Consider the following 20,982-nt stretch of genomic DNA (forward strand, 5'->3'; position numbering starts at 1 on the left):
TGGAGTTATTTTTCTCATTGTTCCAGGCAAAGGTTGTTTGGAAGGGTGGTTGGGTGAATTTGAACAGTTCACCAGGGTTTGCTGTGTTCAAGCTGTACAAATCATCGTTCAAAAACTTTAAGGAGATGTATCTGAAGATTAGGAGTGTGAAGGATGACTATCCATTTTATGTGGACGAGTTTTTGGGGGAGAAATTCCCCTTGTGGTGGTGTTCGGAATCTCAGAGTATTATGGGGCCTGAATTAATATGTCCCCGGAATGAATGTATTATTGAGTTTTTGGTGGAGGGGATAGATCGAAAAAGTTTGTTATTGGTGTTTGAGTTGTTGAAATGGGATGAGAATAGGCAGGTTGTAGTGGATTATTTAGGTGAGCTTACTTGTAAATGATGTAGTCTAGATAAGACTTGTTTTCATTTTATAACTGATTTTGGATTATTGTTTTTTGAAGGTGGGAAGTATCCCGGGGTCTCTGCGGCTACCCTTAGATATCGGGTGAAGAGCAAAAACTTGGAAAAGGAAGGTTCAACATCAAAGGAAGAAAAAATGGTAGGTGCTGGGGAGGTTGATCAGCCAAAGCCGAGGAGGACAAAGGTAATTTTGAAAAGGAAGAAATCTGACGTGGTCGATTTGTCAGAGGATTCTGAAGATGGTCTTGGAGTTCCAGCTGAGGAGCTGCGGAGGTTCTATGATAATCAGAAAAAAATTGCATGAGGTTGTTGAGCAGAGTGAGGGTTCCTCTCTTTGGGGGAAGGAGTATCCCTTCATGATTACTGCCGATGAAGTTTGTCAGACTCATGCCGATGTTATCTTTGCTGAAGAGGTGGGAGATGTGGCTATTGATCAGTACATGCAGGTAATGTGCAATTATTTGTTTGTTTTGGTTTGATATTTTTATGGATGACCAATTTGGTGCATTTTTCTTTGTTTGTATAAGGTTTTTGGTCTGAGGCTTTCCAGTTTAGGGCGTAGCCGAGAAAAGAAACATCATCAAGTGGCCGAGCAGAAGCCAAATGCGAAGATAGAGGAACAGTTGAGCTTGAAGAATGTAAGGGTTATAGAACTGGAGAGTAAAGTAGCTGATCTTGAGAAAGAGCTAAAATTGATGAAGGAAAATTATGCAAAAGAGGTTGAAGATTTGAAGAAGAAAGAGGCCAAGCTTTCTTCTATGACTTCCCAGGTTGTAGAGGTAACAGCGAGATTGAAGGAAGTTGAGAAAAGTAATATAATAGAAATTTTAGACTCTTTTGTTGAGGGATTTGAAAGGGCTTCCTTGCAATCAAAGTTTTTGTCTCCCGATTGTGATTTTTCTCAAATGGATCCGGGTAAAATTGTCAGAGATGGAGTTATGGTTGAAGATGACGGAGATGCCGAGGAAGAGGATGAGAATAGTTGATCAGTGTGTATGTTTTGTGTGTTAAAACATGTATGTTGGTGATTTGTTTTGCTCCTGTAGTGAGCTTATGACTGTTTATATTCTTAATTTTGGTACTGTTTATGTAAACAGTTTATTTGGCTTTTTGTTATTTGCACATGTTAATTTTGTAGAAAACATATATATTGTTATGATAGGTGAATTTTTTCTAGTTGTGATTGTAGCTTGGAGCCAATTTGTTTTTTAGGCCAAATTGTGTTAATGGTGTAATGCCATTAATTTGATGGAGAAGTATCATCGAAAGGCTGAGTGGGTGGAGTTTATTGAGATGCCGATTTAATAGACATTGATAGTATGTTGTGTAACTGGATTCTGTTTAATGGTCGGCGGTAATTCTGAGTATTGCTCGGCAATCTGTTATTAAGTCTGAGTAGTTTGTTTAAGATCATGGATTTGTTTTGACTGATATTTACCAAAAGGTCGGGTTCAGATTATAATCAGATATTTGATTGAAAGATAGTATCCGAGTGGTTGGATTTTGATTAAGATTAGTTACTTGATGGAATGATTGTATCCGAGAGGTTAGATTCCGAGTGAGATCGGATATTTGTTTAATTTTGAATGATCGGCTTCCGATTCAGATCAGAGGTTTGTTTGAATGATCAGATTCCGATTTAGATCGGATATTGTCTGATTGAATGTTTCCGAATGATCGGTTTTTAGATTAAGATCGGTTATCAGATTGAATAATTGTATCCGAGTGATCGGATTCCGTTAAAGGTCGACAGTCGGAATGACATTGTATCCGAGTGATCGGATTCCGTTTTAAGGTCTGCAGTTTGATTGACTGATTGTGTCCGAGTGATCGGATTCCGTTTTAAAGTCAGCAGTCGGAATGACTGATTGTATCCGAGTGATCAGATTCTGTTAAAGGTCAGATATCAGATTGACTGATAGATTTCGAATGACCTATTTTGGCATATGATCGATGTTGATAGTATCTGAATGGTCGGAATAATAGTATAGGTCGGCATTATATGTTTATAGATAAAGCGGAAATATGAAATGGAGAAAATAATGATTTGATAAAATAAGAAATTTATTTATTGAAGAACCCTTGATTTCAAAGGCCCAGGTAGGCTAGCCTCGTTAAAACCTCTCCAAGCAAAACCCTTGTGGAAAAAATCTTGGTAGTAGGAAAAAGAGTACTTGGCTGTCCCTGGTATTAACTGTAATATAACTTTAAGGAAGATACATTCCATGTGTTAGGGAGATCTTTACCCTATAGGGTTTGTAGTCGGTAGGCTCCATTGCCGATTACTTCTGTGACTCAGTAAAGGCCTTCCCAATTAGCTGCTAGTTTGCCATGTGCTGATGGTTTTCTAGCTTGTTCTGTTTTTTTGAGCACAAGGTCGTGGACTTGGAAAGACCTTGGTTGAAGTCGCTGGTTATATCTTCGAGCTATGTGCTGTTGCATGGCCAAATGTTTGACTGCTGTTGATGATCTTATTTCTTCTGCGAGGTTGAGTTCGGTTTGCCGAGCTGTGTCTTTTATAGTCTGGTCGGCTAGTTCAGTGCGTAGTGAGGATTGGGAGATCTCCATGAGTATCATTGCGTCGGACCCATATACTAGCTAGAAGGGTGTCTCCTTTGTTGTTGAGTGGACAGTGGTGTTGTATCCCCATATGATCTCTGGGATAAGCTCGACCCAGAGGCCTTTTGCTTCATCTAGTTTCTTTCTTAGATCATGTAGTATTACTTTATTTGCAGCTTCAGCTAACCCGTTTGTTTGTGGGTGCTCTACTGATGAAAAGTGTTGTTTGATTTTCAAGTTCTGCAAGAAGGATGTGAATTTTTGATCGGCAAACTGGCGACCATTATCTGTGATAATGTGCCGAGGAATGCCGAATCGACAAATAATATATTTCTAGACAAAGGAAAGCATTTGTTGTGATGTAATCTTGGCTAGAGGTTGTGCCTCTATCCATTTGGAAAAATAATCAATTGCTACAACCAGGAATTTTACCTGACCTGTTGCTGTGGGGAAAAGACCAAGGATATCTATGCCCCGTTGGTTGAACGGCCAACTTACCTCGGAACAGTGTAGGAGTTCGGCCGTGAGATGTGTGATCGGACTGTGTTTCTAGCAGTTGTTACAGCTTTTAACTTTTGCTTGACAATCCTGTCGTATGTCGGCCAATATAATCCAGCTCTGAGGATTTTTGAAGACACACTTCGGGCTCCGAGGTGTGTACCACAGATCCCTTCATGCACATCAGCAAGTGCAAGCTCGCCTTCTGTCTGCAAAGACATTTAAGTAATGGACGAGAGAAGCCTCGTCTATATAGGTGATTATTATAAATTGTAAAAAAGGAGGCTTGCCGGCGGAAAGTGTCGAGTATTTTCGACATCGCCTGGCAAGATCCCTGTCCGGAGATACTCTATTCTCCAATCTGCTTCTTGTGTTACACTTAAGATTTGTGTTATTTCAATGCTTGGCTTGAGCAATGTTGACTGATAAAGTGATGGCCTGTTTGGTTGAGTGTTGGCGAGTTTAGACAGAATGTCAGCTCGGCCATTACTCTCCCTTGGTATGTGCTGCTGGACGATAAGTAAGGAGTCGCAATATACCTTAAGTTCGGTGATGTTTAGGTCGACAGCGAGTCTAAGGCCAGCAATTAGTGCTTCATGCTCACTTTGATTGTTGCTTGCTTTAAATGAAAAATTGAGGTAATGTTTGATGACGTTGCCGTGGTTATCATCGAGAATGATACCTGCTCCACACCCTTGTGGGTTCGAGGACCCATCGACGTATAAGGACCATTCGGTGTAGTCTTCAGTTGTACTTGGTACCGAGAATTCGGCAATAAAGTCAGCCAAGAACTAGGATTTGATGGATGCTCGGCCTTCGTACTTGATATCAAATTCTGATAGCTCCACCGACCATTTAACTAGTCGGCCAGCCAGCTCAGGTTTCTGTAGGACTTGCCGCAAAGGATGATCTGTCCGAACATGGATTTCATGGCTCTGAAAATATAGTCGAAGTCTTCTGGCGGAGAAGACCAGGGCTAGGGCCAGCTTCTCAATGCTCGGATATCGAAGCTTGGCATTTTGTAATGTTTTGCTAGTAAAATAGATCGGAACCTGTTTCTTTTTCCTTTCTGCAACAAGAGCGGAACTTATAGACCAGTTAGTGACAGATAAATATAAGAATAATGGTTCCCCTTGTAGGAGGGGTTTGTAAAATTGATGGTTTTGAAAGAGTTTCTTTGAAGTTGTGAATGCTTGTTCACATTCATCAGTCCATTGGAAAGCTTTTATCTTTTTTAAAGTTTGGAAAAAACATAAAGATTTAGAAGCTAGGCAAGGTAAGAATCTAGAGAGTGCAGCAAGTCTCCCTGTTAACCGCTGGACTTCCTTGATGGTGTGTGGACCTGTCATGTCTAAAATAGCTCGGCATTTTTCTGGATTTGCCTCAATACCTCGGCTAGTGAGTAGGAAGCCGAGAAATTTGCCCCTCTGGACCCCAAATGCACACTTCTCGGGGTTTAACCGCATGTTGTATTTTCTTAGTTGTCCGAAGATTTCTGCGAGGTCATCAAGGTGATTGTTGCCGATCTTTGTCTTGGCGACCATATCGTCAACGTAGATCTCGATGTTTCTGCCGATTTGTTTAGTGAAGACTTTGTCCATTAGACGTTGATATGTCGCACCTGCATTCTTAAGGCCAAATGGCATGACCTTATAACAATAGTTTCTATATTCAGTAATAAAGGCTGTCTTATTTTGATTAGAGGGATGCATTTGGATCTGGTTATAACCAGAATATGCATCCATAAAGCTGAGTTTTTCAAAATCAGATGCATTATCAACTAAGCAATCAATAGAAGGCAAAGGGTAGGAATCTTTGGGACATGCTTTGTTGAGATCGGTGAAATCAACACACATGCGCCATTTAACGTTATGTTTTTTAACCATGACGACATTCGCCAGCCATGTTGTGAATCTGATTTCTTGGATGAAGCCCACGTTGATGATCTTCTTGGTTTCTTCCAGGCAGTGACGGATCCAGAAAATTTTGGTAATTGGGGCAAGATTTATATAACATGATAATAATTTTTATAATAAAAATAATATGTGTATATAAAAAATTAAATATTAAATTATCTATTAACCACTATATATCTACGTATAAATACATGTATTGTTTAACTTATTTTCAATGTGTATTTTATATTTTAATATATATTTTATACAGATAATTATTTTTTATGTACATATAGCATGATTATTGTTATGACTATATTTTGTTATTGTAAAATATGATTACCCTTCAAAATATCTAATATACAAATTAAAACACTAAAATAGTAATTTAAATAATAATATATAATTTAAAATTCTATTCTTTTAGGTTTTATATTTTTAAAAAGTTAAGTAATTTTTCTCTTAACACTACCATCAAAATTTCTCTCTTTCCATATATATTACTAAACAACTATATAAAAATTCACTTCCCAACACAATTAGAAGTCGATTCTTATTGATATTCATAGTTAAAAAAGTTCTTTTAATTAATATAGTTGCTACACAAAAATTAAAGCTAATTTGAAGAGAAGATAAATAATATTCTTTTGAGTTGATTTTTAAAAAAGAACACTAATTTCGTTTAAATGAGAATTGATCATTCTAAATTTCTAATGAATATCTAATATAAAATTTTTAAATTGACGATTAAGTACCAAAAGTTGAATAAAAAATTATCGTGGCGTCAAATTTAATAATCTACTAGGGGCAAATAAATATTATTATCATATACTACTAAAAAAATTTCAAATTGTAGTGGGGGCACTTGCCCCCACACCAATGCACTTGGATCCGTCCCTGCTTCCAGGGAGGCTTGTTTTCGGTCATGGCCGAGATTCTTCTTTTTCTGTGTTACTGGTCGGACAGATGGGTCTAATGCCAACTTGTGCGATATGATAGATGGATCAATGCCTGGCATATCAGCTGGAGTCCAAGCGAACAGGTCGGCATTTTGCTGTAAGAATACTCGAAATGAGGATTTTTCTTCTGAGGATAATGTTGAACCGATGTATGTGAATTTGTCCGTGCTTTCTGTGAAATAGATTTTATGCAGGTCTTCTGTTGGGGTTGGCCTTTCCAGTGTTCCCGCTCTGGGATCAAGGTCGGCCAGCATTTGTTGGTCGTTCATGTTGCCGATGTTGTGAACATGGGCTTTTGTGTTTCGGTTAGGTCTTTTGAGACTATTGTTGTATCACTCCCTAGCTTCTCGGGCATCACTGTGAATGGTTGCAATTGTGTTATCCTGCAAAGGGAACTTAACACAAAGATGAATTGTAGATACTATAGCGCCGAACCTATTTAAGAAAGGTCGGCCAAGTATTAAATTGTAAGGACTGAAGCAATCAACAACTAAGTATTGAATGTCTGAAGTTTTTGACGAGGGAAACTCACCGAGTGTGGCTTGTAACCACACAGAGCCCATAACCGGGACTCGCTCACCTGAGAAACCTACCAGGTCTCCAGTAAAAGGTTGGAGGATGTTGCTACTCAATTTCATCTTCTGGAATGTGGAGTAAAATAGGACATCGACACTGCTCCTAGGGTCCAGCAACACCTTTTTTACTAGGAGATCTCCGAGTTGCAGGGAGATTACGACCGGGTCATCGAGATTTGCTGTACTGTTGTTATGATCGGCTGTCTGGAATGTTATCTGCGGGGAGTGTGGTAGTGTCTGCTGTTGAATTTGATCGGCATTGATGGAAAGCATAGCTCAGTAAGATCTTTTTCTTGCCGAGCTTGTGCCTCCTCCACCTGCAAAACTTCCAGAAATACAGTTAATTATATGTGTTGGTTGTTTGGGATGGTTGTTGTTCGGTCGATTTTTATCTCGGCCATGTTGTGTGGCCAAGCTTTGGTCTCCAGAGGGGGGTGCTCGCCGCTGTATGTGGCCGCCAATGTATTTGTCCAGGTGACCTTGCCGAGCTAGTCGCTCCAGTAGGTCTTTGGCGATAACACAGTCGTTGGTAGTGTGTCCGTGCTTCTGGTGGAAAGAGCAGTATTTTGATCGGTTTGCGCCTTTTGAATCTGGGTAACTGCCGGCTATTCTTGGTGGCTGGATTAATTTTGAATTCAAGATTTCCTTGATGATATCATCGCGCTTAGTGTTGAATTGAGTGTAGGACTCATATCGCGAAGTCAGTTTGAAGTTCTTCTTTTTGTCTCGAGTTCTGTCGTCATCTTTGTAATGAGACTTTTCTGTTTTTCGAGCTTGCCAGTGTTCCTCGATGTGGATCTAACCTTTTGCCTTTTCGTGGAACTCGGCCATAGTCTTAGGTTTGGCTACAGCAATAGTTTCCTGGAATTTTTTTGGTCGCAATCCACTTTTTATGGCGTGTAGTTCCACTTCAGGGTGGAGGTTGGGTATACTTATGGCTATATTTGTGAAGCGCGTCATGTAGTCCTTGAGGCTTTCGTGCTGGCCTTGCTTGATTGTGTTCAGGTAATCGGAGTCATGTAGGTAGATGGCCGATCCAGCAAAGTGCTCCTCAAAGAGCTTTGATATGTCTTGAAATCGAGAAATAGAACCTGCAGGTAAAGAACAAAACCAATCAAGTGTAAGACCATCTAAGTAAGATGGAAAGCAACGAAATAAAACTTTATCATATGCACCGTTTACTATCATATGGAGGTGAACTTCTTGATGTATTTCTTCGGATCACCTAACCCATCATAGGGTGTTAGGGTGGTCGGCAGAGTAAACCTCCGGGGTAGCACGAAGTTCATCACCTTGGCCATGAATGATCCAGGGGAGCTTTCCTGATCGTCATTCTCATTGTCTTGCCGAGCTTCCTCATCATGCTCGGGTTGCTTCTCTTCCTGCCGAGCAGTGTCTGAGACGTGTGTTGGCCCTGACTGTTGCTCGGCTTTTTCTGTTCGTTCTTGCCGATCATTGTTGTTTTCGATTCGAGTGTTATTCAAGTTGGCAATTTGCTGTGCCATTCTTTGGTTCTCCTCAGTCATGCGCTGGTTGGCTTGCTGTAACTCGGTCACCATCTGAAGGAGTTCGGATGGTGTTCATACTCTGGGTCGAGCTACCCGACTTGGGATGATTGGCGACAAAGTGACCGACCTCTTCAGGTCAGGCTACCCGACCTCTTCTCAAAGAGGTCGGTCAAATCAATAGGAGAGCCCAATAAAGGGCCCAAATAGAGGAACACGACCCAAATCCACAGGCCGTCCGAGCCTATAGAGATAAGGGCGGTTCCCTTGAAGATAAGCTGACCTCAACTCAAAAGATAAAGATAAGATAAGATAACTAACTTATCTTATCTAAAAAGGTCACTATCACACCATTATAAATACACTGGAGCACCCAGGTATAACTCATACTCTGATTCTACTAAAAACCTGCTTAATACCCGTGCTAACTTAAGCATCGGAGTCTCTTGCAGGTACCCCCACCCTCCGGTGACCAAGGATCAGCAGTGCAGCAAGTCCAACAAGTCGGACACAACAGCTCTGGCCGCCACCAGCCAGCCGGACACGCCATCTCCAGTACAGAAGATCTCATCCGAGATCGACCTCCAGTTTCGGGTAACCCTCGGAACATTGGCGTCGTTGCCGGGGAACCTGGAAGTCATCCTAACACCATGGCGGACAGTCATGACAACGACCACGATTCAGATCTGGAAAATAGAACACCGCACAAGAACGCGGACACTATGCTAAAGGACACTCCGGAATCCAATGGGGACAAAAACTCATCAAATCCGGGGTAATAGAAGCACTTCAAGACCGCTTAAAGCAACTTGAAAAAGAAACCCAACAACAACGAGAGGTCAGGAAGGATCTACAAAGAGAGGTACGGCGGCGTCGAGAATTGGAAGATAAACTACTGCAATTAGAAGCCGATCTCAAATCAAAAGCTCCTCGGACCACTCCTGAGGAAAATTCACGCAAAGAACAAGATCCATTCACCAGGGAAATCATGAAAACCAAAATTCTAAAAGACTTCAAACTCCCGGATATGATTTTGTATGATGGCACCACAGATCCCAACCATCATCTCAGCAATTTCAGAAGCAGAATGTACCTCACCGACGCCTTAGATGCCATTCGCTGCAAAGCTTTTCCAACAACTCTCACGAAGACAGCAATTAGATGGTTCGACAACCTACTTTCAAAGTCCATTTCAAACTTTGATGACCTGGCCAAAAAATTCCTAGCCAGATTCTCCATCCAGAAAGATAAGGCCAAGCACGCCCCCAGTTTACTGGGGATCAAGCAAGGAGATCGGGAGAGCCTCCGCAACTACATGGAAAGATTCAACAAAACATGCATGGACATACAAAGCTTACCAACAGAGGCCGCCATCATGGGACTCATCAATGGCCTACAAGAGGGACCTTTTAGCCAATCTATATCAAAGAAGTACCCTACCTCCTTAGACGAAGTACACGAGCGAGCAGAAAAATATATCAACATGGAAGAAAACGCTCGGTTGGGAGAAACCTCAAAATCCGGGACCCCCTACCGAGATAAAGACAAGGAATCCAAAAGAAAAGAAGATCGACAAGGGGAGAAAATAAAAAATACCATAATTACACCCCTCTCAGGGCATCCCTGGTCGACGTATATAAAGAAGTCTGCCATACAGAGAAAATCCCCCCAGCGCGGCCACTCAAAGGCAAAAGGGGAGGAGGAAACCGGAAGGAATACTGTGAATACCATCGAGTCTGAGGGCACTCCACCAACGAGTGCTTCGACTTAAAAAATATCATAGAAAAGTTGGTAAGAGAAGGAAAATTAGATCGATTTCTGGCCACCCGAGATGATGACCAAAGAAAGAGACGAAGGGACGAAGATACCGGACGAACTGAACGATCACCGTAGACACCAGAGAGACACGTCTACATGATACAAGGCGGATTCACAGGAGGTGGGATCTCCAAATTATCTCGCAAAAGATATCTCAAAGAAGTATATCATGTCGAGGGAAAGGAGGAAGCACCCGACATCCCTGCGATAACATTCACTAAAGAGGACGCATCCGGCATCATCCGGGGACACGATGATCCCATGGTCGTCACTATCATACTGGCAAATGCTAATCTACATCGCACATTAATAGACCAAGGGGGCTCCACCGACATCTTATTCAAAACCGCCTTCGACAAGCTCGGCTTGGAAGAAAGGGAGCTTAAGGCATACCCAAACAGCTTGTTCGGACTGGGAGATACCTCAGTACAACCACTGGGATACGTATCACTACACACAACCTTCGGAAAAGGGAACCAATCCAAGACACTCAAGATAGACTACATTGTGGTCGACATGAGTTCAGCCTACAATTCCCTAATAGGTCGGGCCACATTAAATCAACTTGGCGCAATAGTCTCGACCCCGCATCTATGCATGAAATTCCCAACTACAGAAGGGATAGCTACAATAAAAGCAGATCAAAAGATGGCGCGCCGCTGTTATAACGAAATTCTAAACCTCAGAGGCAGAGGAGAAGAGTTTCATACAATTGAGCTTGGCGGAGTTCAGCGACGAGAAGAACTCCGTCCGCAGCCAGAAGGCGAGATAGAGAAGGTTCAGATTGGAGACACCTCGGACAAAACAACTAATATCGGAACGATCCTAAGAGGAGACTCAAAAGAATTACTGATACAATTCTTACGCGATAATGTCGATCTCTTCACATGGAAAGCCGCAGACATGCCAGGCATAGACCCCAAGCTAATGTGTCACAAGTTGGCGGTCTATCCAGGATCTCGGCCGGTACAGCAGAGACGAAGAAAACTTGGACCAGAACGATCCCAAGCTGTAGAAGAACAGGTACAGGCACTACTGGAGGCAGGATTCATAAGAGAAGTTAAGTATCCGCTATGGCTAGCCAATGTCGTCTTGGTGAAAAAATCAAATGGGAAGTGGCGAATGTGTACCGATTACACCGATCTCAACAAAGCCTGCCCAAAAGATCCCTACCCACTTCCAAGTATCGACGCTCTGGTAGATGCTTCTTCCGGATATAGATACCTCTCGTTTATGGACACATACTCGGGATACAACCAAATCCCCATGTATCCACCAGATCAAGAAAAGACCTCGTTTTTAATGCCGAAAGCAAATTACTGCTACATCGTGATGCCCTTTGGTCTCAAGAACGTAGGAGCTACTTATCAAAGGCTGATGAATAAAGTCTTCTCAGACCACATCGGAAAAATCATGGAAGTCTATGTGGACGACATGTTGATAAAGACACAAAACGAAGAGACATTATTGTCCGACCTAACTCAAGTGTTCGACACTATAAGGAAGCACGACATGCGACTCAATCCTGCAAAATGCACCTTTGCGGTAGAAGCAGGCAAATTCCTAGGTTTCATGCTCACACAAAGAGGAATTGAAGCAAACCCGGATAAAAGCCCCACCTGCATCAAAGAAGTGCAGTAACTCAACGGGAGATTGGCCGCCCTATCCAGATTTTTAGCAGGGGCAGCGATAAGATCTCTCCCCTTCTATGCTACTTTAAGGAAGGGAAAGCAGTTCGAATGGATGACAGAATGTGAACAAGCCTTCCAAGACTTCAAGGAGTTCTTAGGACGGCCGCCTATCTTATCTCGACCACGAGAAGGAGAACCGCTCATATTATATCTCGCAGTAGGAAGCCGGGCAATAGCCTCAGCACTAGTCAGAGAAGACGAAAGTGGGCAACAACCCGTCTACTTCATTAGCAAAGTGCTATAGGGATCCGAGCTGAACTACCAGAAAATAGAAAAGTTTGCCTATACTCTCATACTAACATCTCGACGACTTCGCCCGTACTTCCAGGCTCACACCATTAAGGTTCGAACCAACCAGCCCATAAAAGGAATATTGCAGAAAATAGATTTAGCAGGCAGAATTTTACAATGGGTAGTCGAGCTATCAGAATTCGACCTCCAATATGAAGCTCGGACGGCCATTAAATCACAGTATCTGGCCGACTTTATCGCAGAATTCACAGATGCCCTGGAAATTCCCAAAGAATGGAATCTCTATGTGGACGGTTCTTCAAATAAGACTGGAAGCGGCGCAGGTGTGATAATAGAAAGCAACCAAGGAACCCAAGTTGAGCTCTCCCTTAAGTTCAGGTTCCCGGCTTCAAACAACCAGGCAGAATATGAAGCGTTATTAGCTGGTTTGAAGCTGGCTAAAGAGGTTGGAGCTCAAAAACTCAACATCTACAGTGATTCACAAGTAGTCACCTCACAGATAACGGGGAGCTACCAAGCCAAAGATCCCACCATGAAAAAATATTTGGATAAAACCAAAGAATAGCTCGGACTCCTCGGGGAATATAAGATCTGCCACATACCCCACGAGCAAAACGTCCGAGCCGACACACTCTCAAAACTAGCCAGCACCAAACCAGGGGGCAACAATAGAAGCCTCATCCAAGAAATGCTACAGAACCCTTCAATCTCGGAAGAGAAAAAAGTCCTAGCCATAATAAGTCAGGACCAAGGATGGATGACCCCCATAATTAACTACCTCAAAACAGAAACACTCCCCACAGAAGAAAAGGAGGCAAAGAGATTAAAAAGGGAGGCACAGTACTGCACTATTATAAACAACATCCTGTACAAAAGAGGGATCTCAATACCACTGCTAAAATGTGTGCCGACCAACAACATAAAGGAAGTGCTAGAAGAAGTACACGCGGCATGTGCGGCAACCATCTCGGAGCACGAGCTCTTGCCAAAAAAGTACTCCGAGCGGGATTTTATTGGCCAACCTTACAAAAAGAAGCTATAGATTTTGTAAAGACATGTCCACCATGTCAGAAACATGCCAACTTCCACATTGCCCCGCCAGAAGAGCTCATCAGTGTAACATCACCCTGGCCATTTGCAAAATGGGGACTTGATCTTCTCGGACCCTTTCCCCAGAGATCAGGACAAGTAAAATTCCTCATAGTCGAAGTAGACTATTTTACAAAATGGATCGAGGCAGAGCCCCTAGCCAATGCCACCGCTCAAAGAAGCCGGAAATTCCTATACAGGAACATTGTCACGAGGTTCGGGGTTCCATACTCCATCACCACAGACAATGGCACTCAATTCACAGATGCAGGCTTCAGGAGACTAGTTGCCGACTTGAATATAAAACATCAGTTCACCTCCGTCGAACACCCTCAAGCCAATGGACAGGCCAAAGCTGCCAACAAAGTCATATTGGCTGGATTGAAATGGAGACTACAAGATGCAAAGGGAGCTTGGGCCGAAGAACTTCCACAAGTTCTATGGGCATATCGAACAACGCCACACTCCACGACAAACGAATCACCCTTTCGACTAGCATATGGAGTGGAGGCAATGATCCCAGTAGAGATCGAGGAAGGGTCATCCAGAGTAGTCCACTACAATGAAGAGGCCAACTCTCAACTTCAGAGGGAAGAACTCGACTTACTACCTGAAATCCAGGAAAGAGCTCGGATCAGGGAAGAAGCACTAAAACGTCGAATGGCTTCCAGATATAATCAAAGGGTAGTGCCGAGAAGTTTCACGGAGAACGATCTCATCCTAATCCGAAATGATATTGGAACAACTCGACCAGGAGAAGGAAAGTTGGCAGCAAACTGAAAAGGACCCTACCGAGTTGTAAAAGTACTTGGGAAGGGTTACTACAGACTGTCCGAACTCGATGGACGAGAGCTTCCCAGATCATGGCACGCCTGCAACCTAAGAAGGTACTACAGCTAGAAAAAGTAAAAGATCTCACTATTGGATGCACTCTTTTTCCTGAAAAGATTTTTTAATGAGGCACCAAATTGAGACTCAAACACTATTCGACATAAAGGGATGAAAAATTCCCACATGTATATATTTGCACTTTCCTTTGAATAAAATATATATTTTAGATATTCTACAATTTTTCAAGACGCATTAATCTGAAGCATTCATCGTCCGATTATAAAGCAACAGATCGGCAGAAAGTAAATAACAATTTCACTGCACGATCACGATAAAGACAATCGTCCGATAAAGGTGAAAACGCGATTCACCCAAAAGACGATCTAAAGATAGCAACCACCTTCTACAAATCGGCAAAGATGAACACAGAATAATGTAAGAAGTTATCGAAAGTGATCCGAAAAAGAACCTGACGAGGTCTTATGGATTGCTAAATAATAACTTAAAGACTGGCCGACATTAAGAAGTCGGACCAAGTCAACCCAAGTTATAAGTAAACCCTGGAAAGAGGTATGGCCAACCCTATTAAAGAGGATTACTTTAACTTAGAAGGGCCCGGCATGACAAAGTCAGCCCAAAATAAAAAGTTATAAAAGCAGTCCCTGAAAGAGACCTGACAAAGGTCCAAAAAAGAGGACTACAAAAATAACTTAGAAAGAGATCGACCTAAAGAAGTCGACCTCCTACAAACAAGTTATAGAAGTAATCCCTGAAAGAGACCTGACAAAGGTCCAAGAAAGAGGATTACAAAAATGACTTAGAAGAGATCGACCTAAAGAAGTCGACCTCCTACAAACAAGTTATAGAAGTAATCCCTGAAAGAGACCTGACAAAGGTCCAAGAAAGAGGATTACAAAAAATAACTTAGAAAAGATCGACCTAACGAAGTCGGCCTCCTACAAAAACCAAGTTATAAAAGTAATCCATGAAAGAGACCAGACAATGGTCCAAAAAAGAGGATTACAGAAATAACTGGAAAGAGGACCAACGCAAAGAAATCGGTTATGAAGTACTAAAAATACAAGCAAGAGCGAGAAAACCGAAAAAGTAAGTTGGACCCACAACCTCAAAGGATCCAAGCTATAAAGTACCAAGCAATCCAAAGAGGTCAAGCCGCAAAATTCCAACACCCTCAGAAAACAGAAGAGATACCAAGTCAGGCGCAAAAAAGCATGATAAATCTACAAAGTTATAAAGCTTCAGAGGCCACCAAAATTTACCTAAAAAGGCTAGCAAGCTACTTTTGTTTTTCAAAGTAAAAGTTGCTATGCAAGCAACTAAAAAATGTCAGCAATTAACAAAACAAAGTTTAAAAGCCCACAAGCTGGGCCAACTGCATAAATATCCAGAAAGAGATCAGCAAACATCAGGAGCCTTCTTGGTAGCATCAGGACAAGGAGAAGGAGGGCGAGTTTGAATAGGCACAGCATCTACAGTCTCATCCTCCCAGTTCAGAATCTGGCAATTCGGATCAGACACAACCGGAGGAACAGAGGAGGTCGACACCTTGGCAGAGGACACAGGGGGAGGATCAACATCATCATCACCCTCGTCATCAGGGACAATCTTGCCATCCCTGACAACATTATCCAGGCTGAAGAGAGCAAGGTCGGCCTCGGGAGCAATGACCCGAACTTGCTCCTTCAGGTTCTCGTAAGCAGCAGTCACGCTGCGAACGAGATGACCTTGAAGCTCAGAATAATCTTCCCGGGCACTCTCCAGCTCCCCCCTCAGGCGCATCACCTCTCGATAAGACGTAACGTAACTATCCTTATGCATCATAGCCGTATCCTCGGCCAGCCTCATAGAAGCCGCCAGGGAAAGGGAACTCGCCTTCTCAGTCTCCAAATCCTTCTTCAACTTGGTAACCTTTACCTCAAGCTCCTCCTTAAGGCCCTTCATCCGATCGAACTCTTGCTTGCCTCCTCCATAAATTCTTTGGTGGCATGGAGAGGAAGATTCTGGGCAGTTCGGTACAGAGCAGCTCCCATATACGCCATCTTAATGCTGTTTTGGGTCATAAATTCTAGATGGCGAAGGATGGACACATCATCCATGGGAAGGGCACCATAGGGGCCAATTTGCTGATCCACGAATTCAATTGCATTAAAGTCGGGAGCATCAAGGTTAAAAGGCTCGGCTGTTTTCTGTTTCTTATTAGGAGGAACGCCAGAAGGAGCGACAGAGGTCAGGGGAGGATCAGCCAGACGAACTCGGGGAGTGGGGATCACCTTCCTCGCCCCAGGAGAACTCGGCATGGACGGCCTCACGCGTACTTGGGAAGACCCCTCCCAAGCCGCTTTGGTCGAGATGTTTTTGGCAGCAGTCGCCCTCTGTGCTTTTTTAAAAGCCTTCATAGACTCATTATTCTTCATTGCCTCTGCAAATAAAATACAACAGTAAGAAATTAAGCTGCAAGTCGGAAAGGCACTTACAAGCAATATAAACAGATAATAAAGGGAACGCAAAATACCCAGCTCAGTTTGAATAAGAGAGGGATTAGTTAAAAATTTCTTTGTATCAAGATAGTGAGGTTGACCCCAGTGTTCTTCCAAGACAGTCACAAAAGCCCGCTCAGCCTCATCCAACATTTCCCACGTGTATCTGGACACTCTCACATCTTTTTGCCATTCCAAGGGAAAGGTGGGCTCATCATTTTCATCCAGAAAAAAAGGCCGAGCTCCTTCAACAGCTCGGACCTTGAAAAAGTAGTTTTTAAAATCACGAAATGATTCGTCAAACATGGAAAAGACCTTCTTTCCCTGGGAAGATCGAAAGGAGACCCAAGCCGCCTTCTTTTTTACCACTCCAGGCTTCGTCAAGATAAACAGATAGAAGAAGAGAGATTGCGAGGCGGGAATACCAAAACCATGACACAACAATTGAAAATTTTTTATGAAACCCCAGGAATTAGGGTGAAGTTGAGAGGGAGTAACATTACAGGACCATAATAGGTCGGTCTCAAAATCCATAAAAGGAAGGGTGATACCCAGCTGACTAAATAACAAGTCATAAGCATAGAAAAAAGGGTGATCTCTAACAACCCGAGTAGAGAAACAAACTCTCTCTTCAGAAGAGAGAGGGACAAGTTCATAATTCTTCTCATCACCAGGGTTACTACAGACCCTATGAAACTGCCTAAGCTGCGCGTAAAACTCGGAATCAACCAAAGAGACACACATAAGAACCATTGAGTCCACCCAATCGGTCATGCCCTCGGGAACCTGGGAAGACATTTCTACAACGTTATTGCGAGAAGACATGAGGCCAACTAAATCCTACAATAAGAAAAGAAGATTGGATTACTAAAAAACATCTCGGACGAGGGGCAAAACAACTCGACAGGCGAACAAACAGAAAAGAAAAACCCCAAGACTCAAACCAAAGTCCTGGGGAATCCTTTGGAGGCAGAGCAAGGTTTCAGAAAAAAGCTACAGCTTACGTCCCGACATTTCTCAAACAAGAAAAGAAGACCCCAAATAGCAAACATCTCAAAAAGAAAAAACACAAAGTCATCACTATCCTCCTACAGTCTATCAGTAAGGAGCATCACCAACATCAAACATGCCAAAGCAGAAATCGTCAAAGACGCAACCTTTTTCTCAGAAATCAAACAAAATCATCACTACAAAGCTTCAAAATCAAAAGCACAAACAGAAACGGTGATAAACGTGCAAACATCAAATAAAGAGGAAAGACGAAAAGGTTCATGCAAAAGACAAAGAAACTCCCAGAACACACATTACAACAGCAATCTGGCACAACAAAAGCAGAAAGATCCAAACTTTCTCCAAGCAAAATTAAAACTTCCTCAAAACCAGACATATAAAGAAACAGAGGAAGAAAAATCGAAAGAATAGAAGAAAACCTCGAAAGAAAGTTGAAGAGCAGAAGCAACAAAACCACCCCTCGAAGCGGAAAACTACGAAGATGGAAGGAGAAATCTGGAAATCATCCCTCTTCAACAGAAAGCAGTAGCAGAACAGACGATGCGGGACGAAACTACGAACTCCAGGCAAGAAACAGAACATGAGAGAGTAAAGGGAGAAGTTACGAAGAAGAGCGAAGAAGAGAAACCTTTTTTGATTGAGAAATTCAAAATAAAAAACCAAGAGAAAATGGGGAAATTAATACCAATTAATGAAGGTGTTAAACCCTCTCACGTTTCCAAGAACAAAGCGCTATCATAAAAGCGCGCATTTTTAGAAGAAAACGTTCCACATTCAAAAGATTCTACAAAAGGAAGAAATCGACAAAATGCTTGAGTTCGGCTTCGCCAGAGAAGGACCGAAGTCAAAGACTCGACCTCAACAAAAAGACCGAGCTCAAGCAGGAGCACTGTTCATACCCTGGGTAGAGCTACCCGACCTAGGATGATTGGCGACAAAGCGACCGACCTCTTCAGGTCAGGCTACCCGACCTCTTCTCAAAGAGGTCGGTCAAATCAATAGGAGAGCCCAATAAAGGGCCCAAATAGAGGAACACGACCCAAATCCACAGGCCGTCCGAGCCTATAGAGATAAGGGCGGTTCCCTTGAAGATAAGCTGACCTCAACTCAAAAGATAAAGATAAGATAAGATAACTAACTTATCTTATCTAAAAAGGTCACTATCACACCATTATAAATACACTAGAGCACCCAGGTATAACTCATACTCTGATTCTACTAAAAACCTGCTTAATACCCGTGCTAACTTAAGCATCGGAGTCTCTTGCAGGTACCCTCCACCCTCCAGTGACCAAGGATCAGTAGTGCAGCAAGTCCAACAAGTCGGACACAACAGTTCCGGCCGCCACCAGCCAGCCGGACACGCCATCTCCAGTACAGAAGATCTCATCCGAGATCGACCTCCAGTTTCAGGTAACCCTCGGAATAGATGGTGTGGGTGGAAGTTGTTCAGCCATGACTCAGGCGAGAACCTCAAGGCCGATGATATATAGAAGGATTATATTCTTGGCCCCACGGTGGGCGCCAATTGTTCTTGTATGGATACCTGGAGGGAGAGCTTGGTCTCGAAGAATCGACACCGGGTTGTTATCTTCGGTGACGACCTTTGAGCTTTGTGGTAATCCGAGCTTTACTCCAAGAGGCTGTCCAATCGCGTAGAGCTTTGAGCAAGAAACAGGGGGAGTGTACCTGCAAAGGCACTCCGAAGTTTAAGTCAGTATTGAGAATTCAATGTCTCCTTTTAGAATGGAAGATCATACCTTTTATGGGTGGAAATGTGCAAGTCAGTTATGCTTCTGCTTTATTGCCTGTATTAAAGTGCAATAATAAGGGTGAAATGTTAGGTTGGACGTTTCACTTTTGGGAAGCAGTCCGTTAAGCTGAGTTGTAATGTACGTTGCCGATTAATGGCGTTTATTACCGATTAATGACTGTAATGCCAAACTATAACGCCAGCTTTCTGAATAATAACGTGAATAATGCCGAGTTATGAATAACAATGCCGATTTATGAATGTTAAATTTGTAACGGCCGGATCAATTCTTATTGTGAATATGCTCTCTAATAGATTGATATTTTACTTCAATGCATTTTATTTTAGAGTGCAAAACGAAATTCTAAAAATGTTAATGACGCTCATGTTGTCACACATTAAAGAAATATTGAAGACATTCAACTTATAGTCAACTAATTGAGTTTTTTAACCAAAGAAGTTGAGAGTAACAAATAGAAGCAGTAGTATACTCAACATCAGCCATAGACAACACCACTATTTGTTGTTTCTTGCTGGTCCACACGCTTAAAGTGTTTCCAATGGTATAGCAAATACCATTGGTGCTTCTTCTATCTAAACTATCACCTACAAAATTACCATATGAATATCCAACTAAATTAAAAAATTCAGATTTAGAATACCATAACCCATAATTTGTAGTGCTAAGAACGTAGGGAATAATTTTCTTTACAGCATGTAACTGAGGACTTTTTTATGTTGGAATTGAAATCTCGAATACAGCCTCATGTTGAAGTTTATATCAGGTCTTGAGGCAATTAGGTACATCTGTGAGCCTATCATTATTCAATATTTTGTCTCATCAGTATCCTTTGCATTTTTATCTTTATTTAGCTTTATAGAAAGATGCATAGGGGGTGCTCATTGGCTTAGCAAGCTCTATTCCAAACTTGTTTACCAACTCTTTGGTATATTTTTCTTGATGAAAAAAAAAATTCTATCCTTTATTTGTTTTATTTGAAGCCTGAGAAAGAAAGCAAGTTCACCCAGAAAACTCATATAAATTCATTTGTCATTAAATTTGTAAACTCTACAGAAAGAGTTTCATTAGCAGATTCAAAGACAGTATCATCAAGATATACTTGTATTAAAATAAAATTGTCATTGAAATTCTTTATAAATAGAGTAGGGTCAGTTATACCCTTTTGCAAATTATTTTTAACTTAAAAGGACCAAGTCTCACATACCAAACTCTAGGAGCTTGTCTCAAACTATAAAGAGCTTTAGATAGTTTGAAAACAGAAAAACTTTTATTTTCAAATTTTGGGGGTTGTTCGGCATAAATCTCTATCTATAATTCCATTTAAAAATGCACATTTTATGTTCATTTGAAAATAGCTTGAATCTTTGGTGTGTAGCGTAGGCAAATAGCAATTTGATAGCTTCTATTACCAGAGTAAAAGACTCATCAAAATCAATTTTTTTTTCTTGGACAAACCCCTGAACTACTAGTTGGGCTTTATTCTTTGCTATAGTGTTATTTTCTCCCAATTTGTTGCTAAAAATCCACCTAGTTTTGGCTACTTTCTTTCCAATTGGCCTAGGCACTAGCATCCACATCTTTTTTTTTTAATTATTGCAACTCTTCTTCCATTGCTTT

At 41.9% G+C, this 20,982-nt stretch overlaps 1 protein-coding gene and 1 pseudogene across 1 annotated transcript; both read right to left on the reverse strand.

Moving 5' to 3' along the window:
- Positions 1 to 6,652: 6,652 nt before the first annotated feature.
- Positions 6,653 to 7,168, reverse strand: LOC148550667 (uncharacterized). The gene has a single exon (XM_088494576.1). It carries the CDS (start codon positions 7,166 to 7,168, stop codon positions 6,653 to 6,655), a length of 516 nt encoding a protein of 171 aa, XP_088350702.1.
- Positions 7,169 to 7,171: 3 nt separating this feature from the next.
- Positions 7,172 to 8,475, reverse strand: LOC148550668 (uncharacterized; annotated as a pseudogene).
- Between the last annotated feature and the right edge of the window lie 12,507 nt (positions 8,476 to 20,982).

This window comes from Arachis ipaensis, chromosome B7 (genome assembly GCF_059453495.1).
Source record: "Arachis ipaensis isolate K30076 ecotype BB chromosome B7, ASM5945349v1, whole genome shotgun sequence".
Classification (NCBI taxonomy): domain Eukaryota; kingdom Viridiplantae; phylum Streptophyta; class Magnoliopsida; order Fabales; family Fabaceae; genus Arachis; species Arachis ipaensis.

Bases quoted from the DNA above. Each gene is read 5' to 3' on its own strand.
- LOC148550667 (XM_088494576.1), bottom strand. From the start codon at position 7,168: ATGCTTTCCATCAATGCCGATCAAATTCAACAGCAGACACTACCACAC.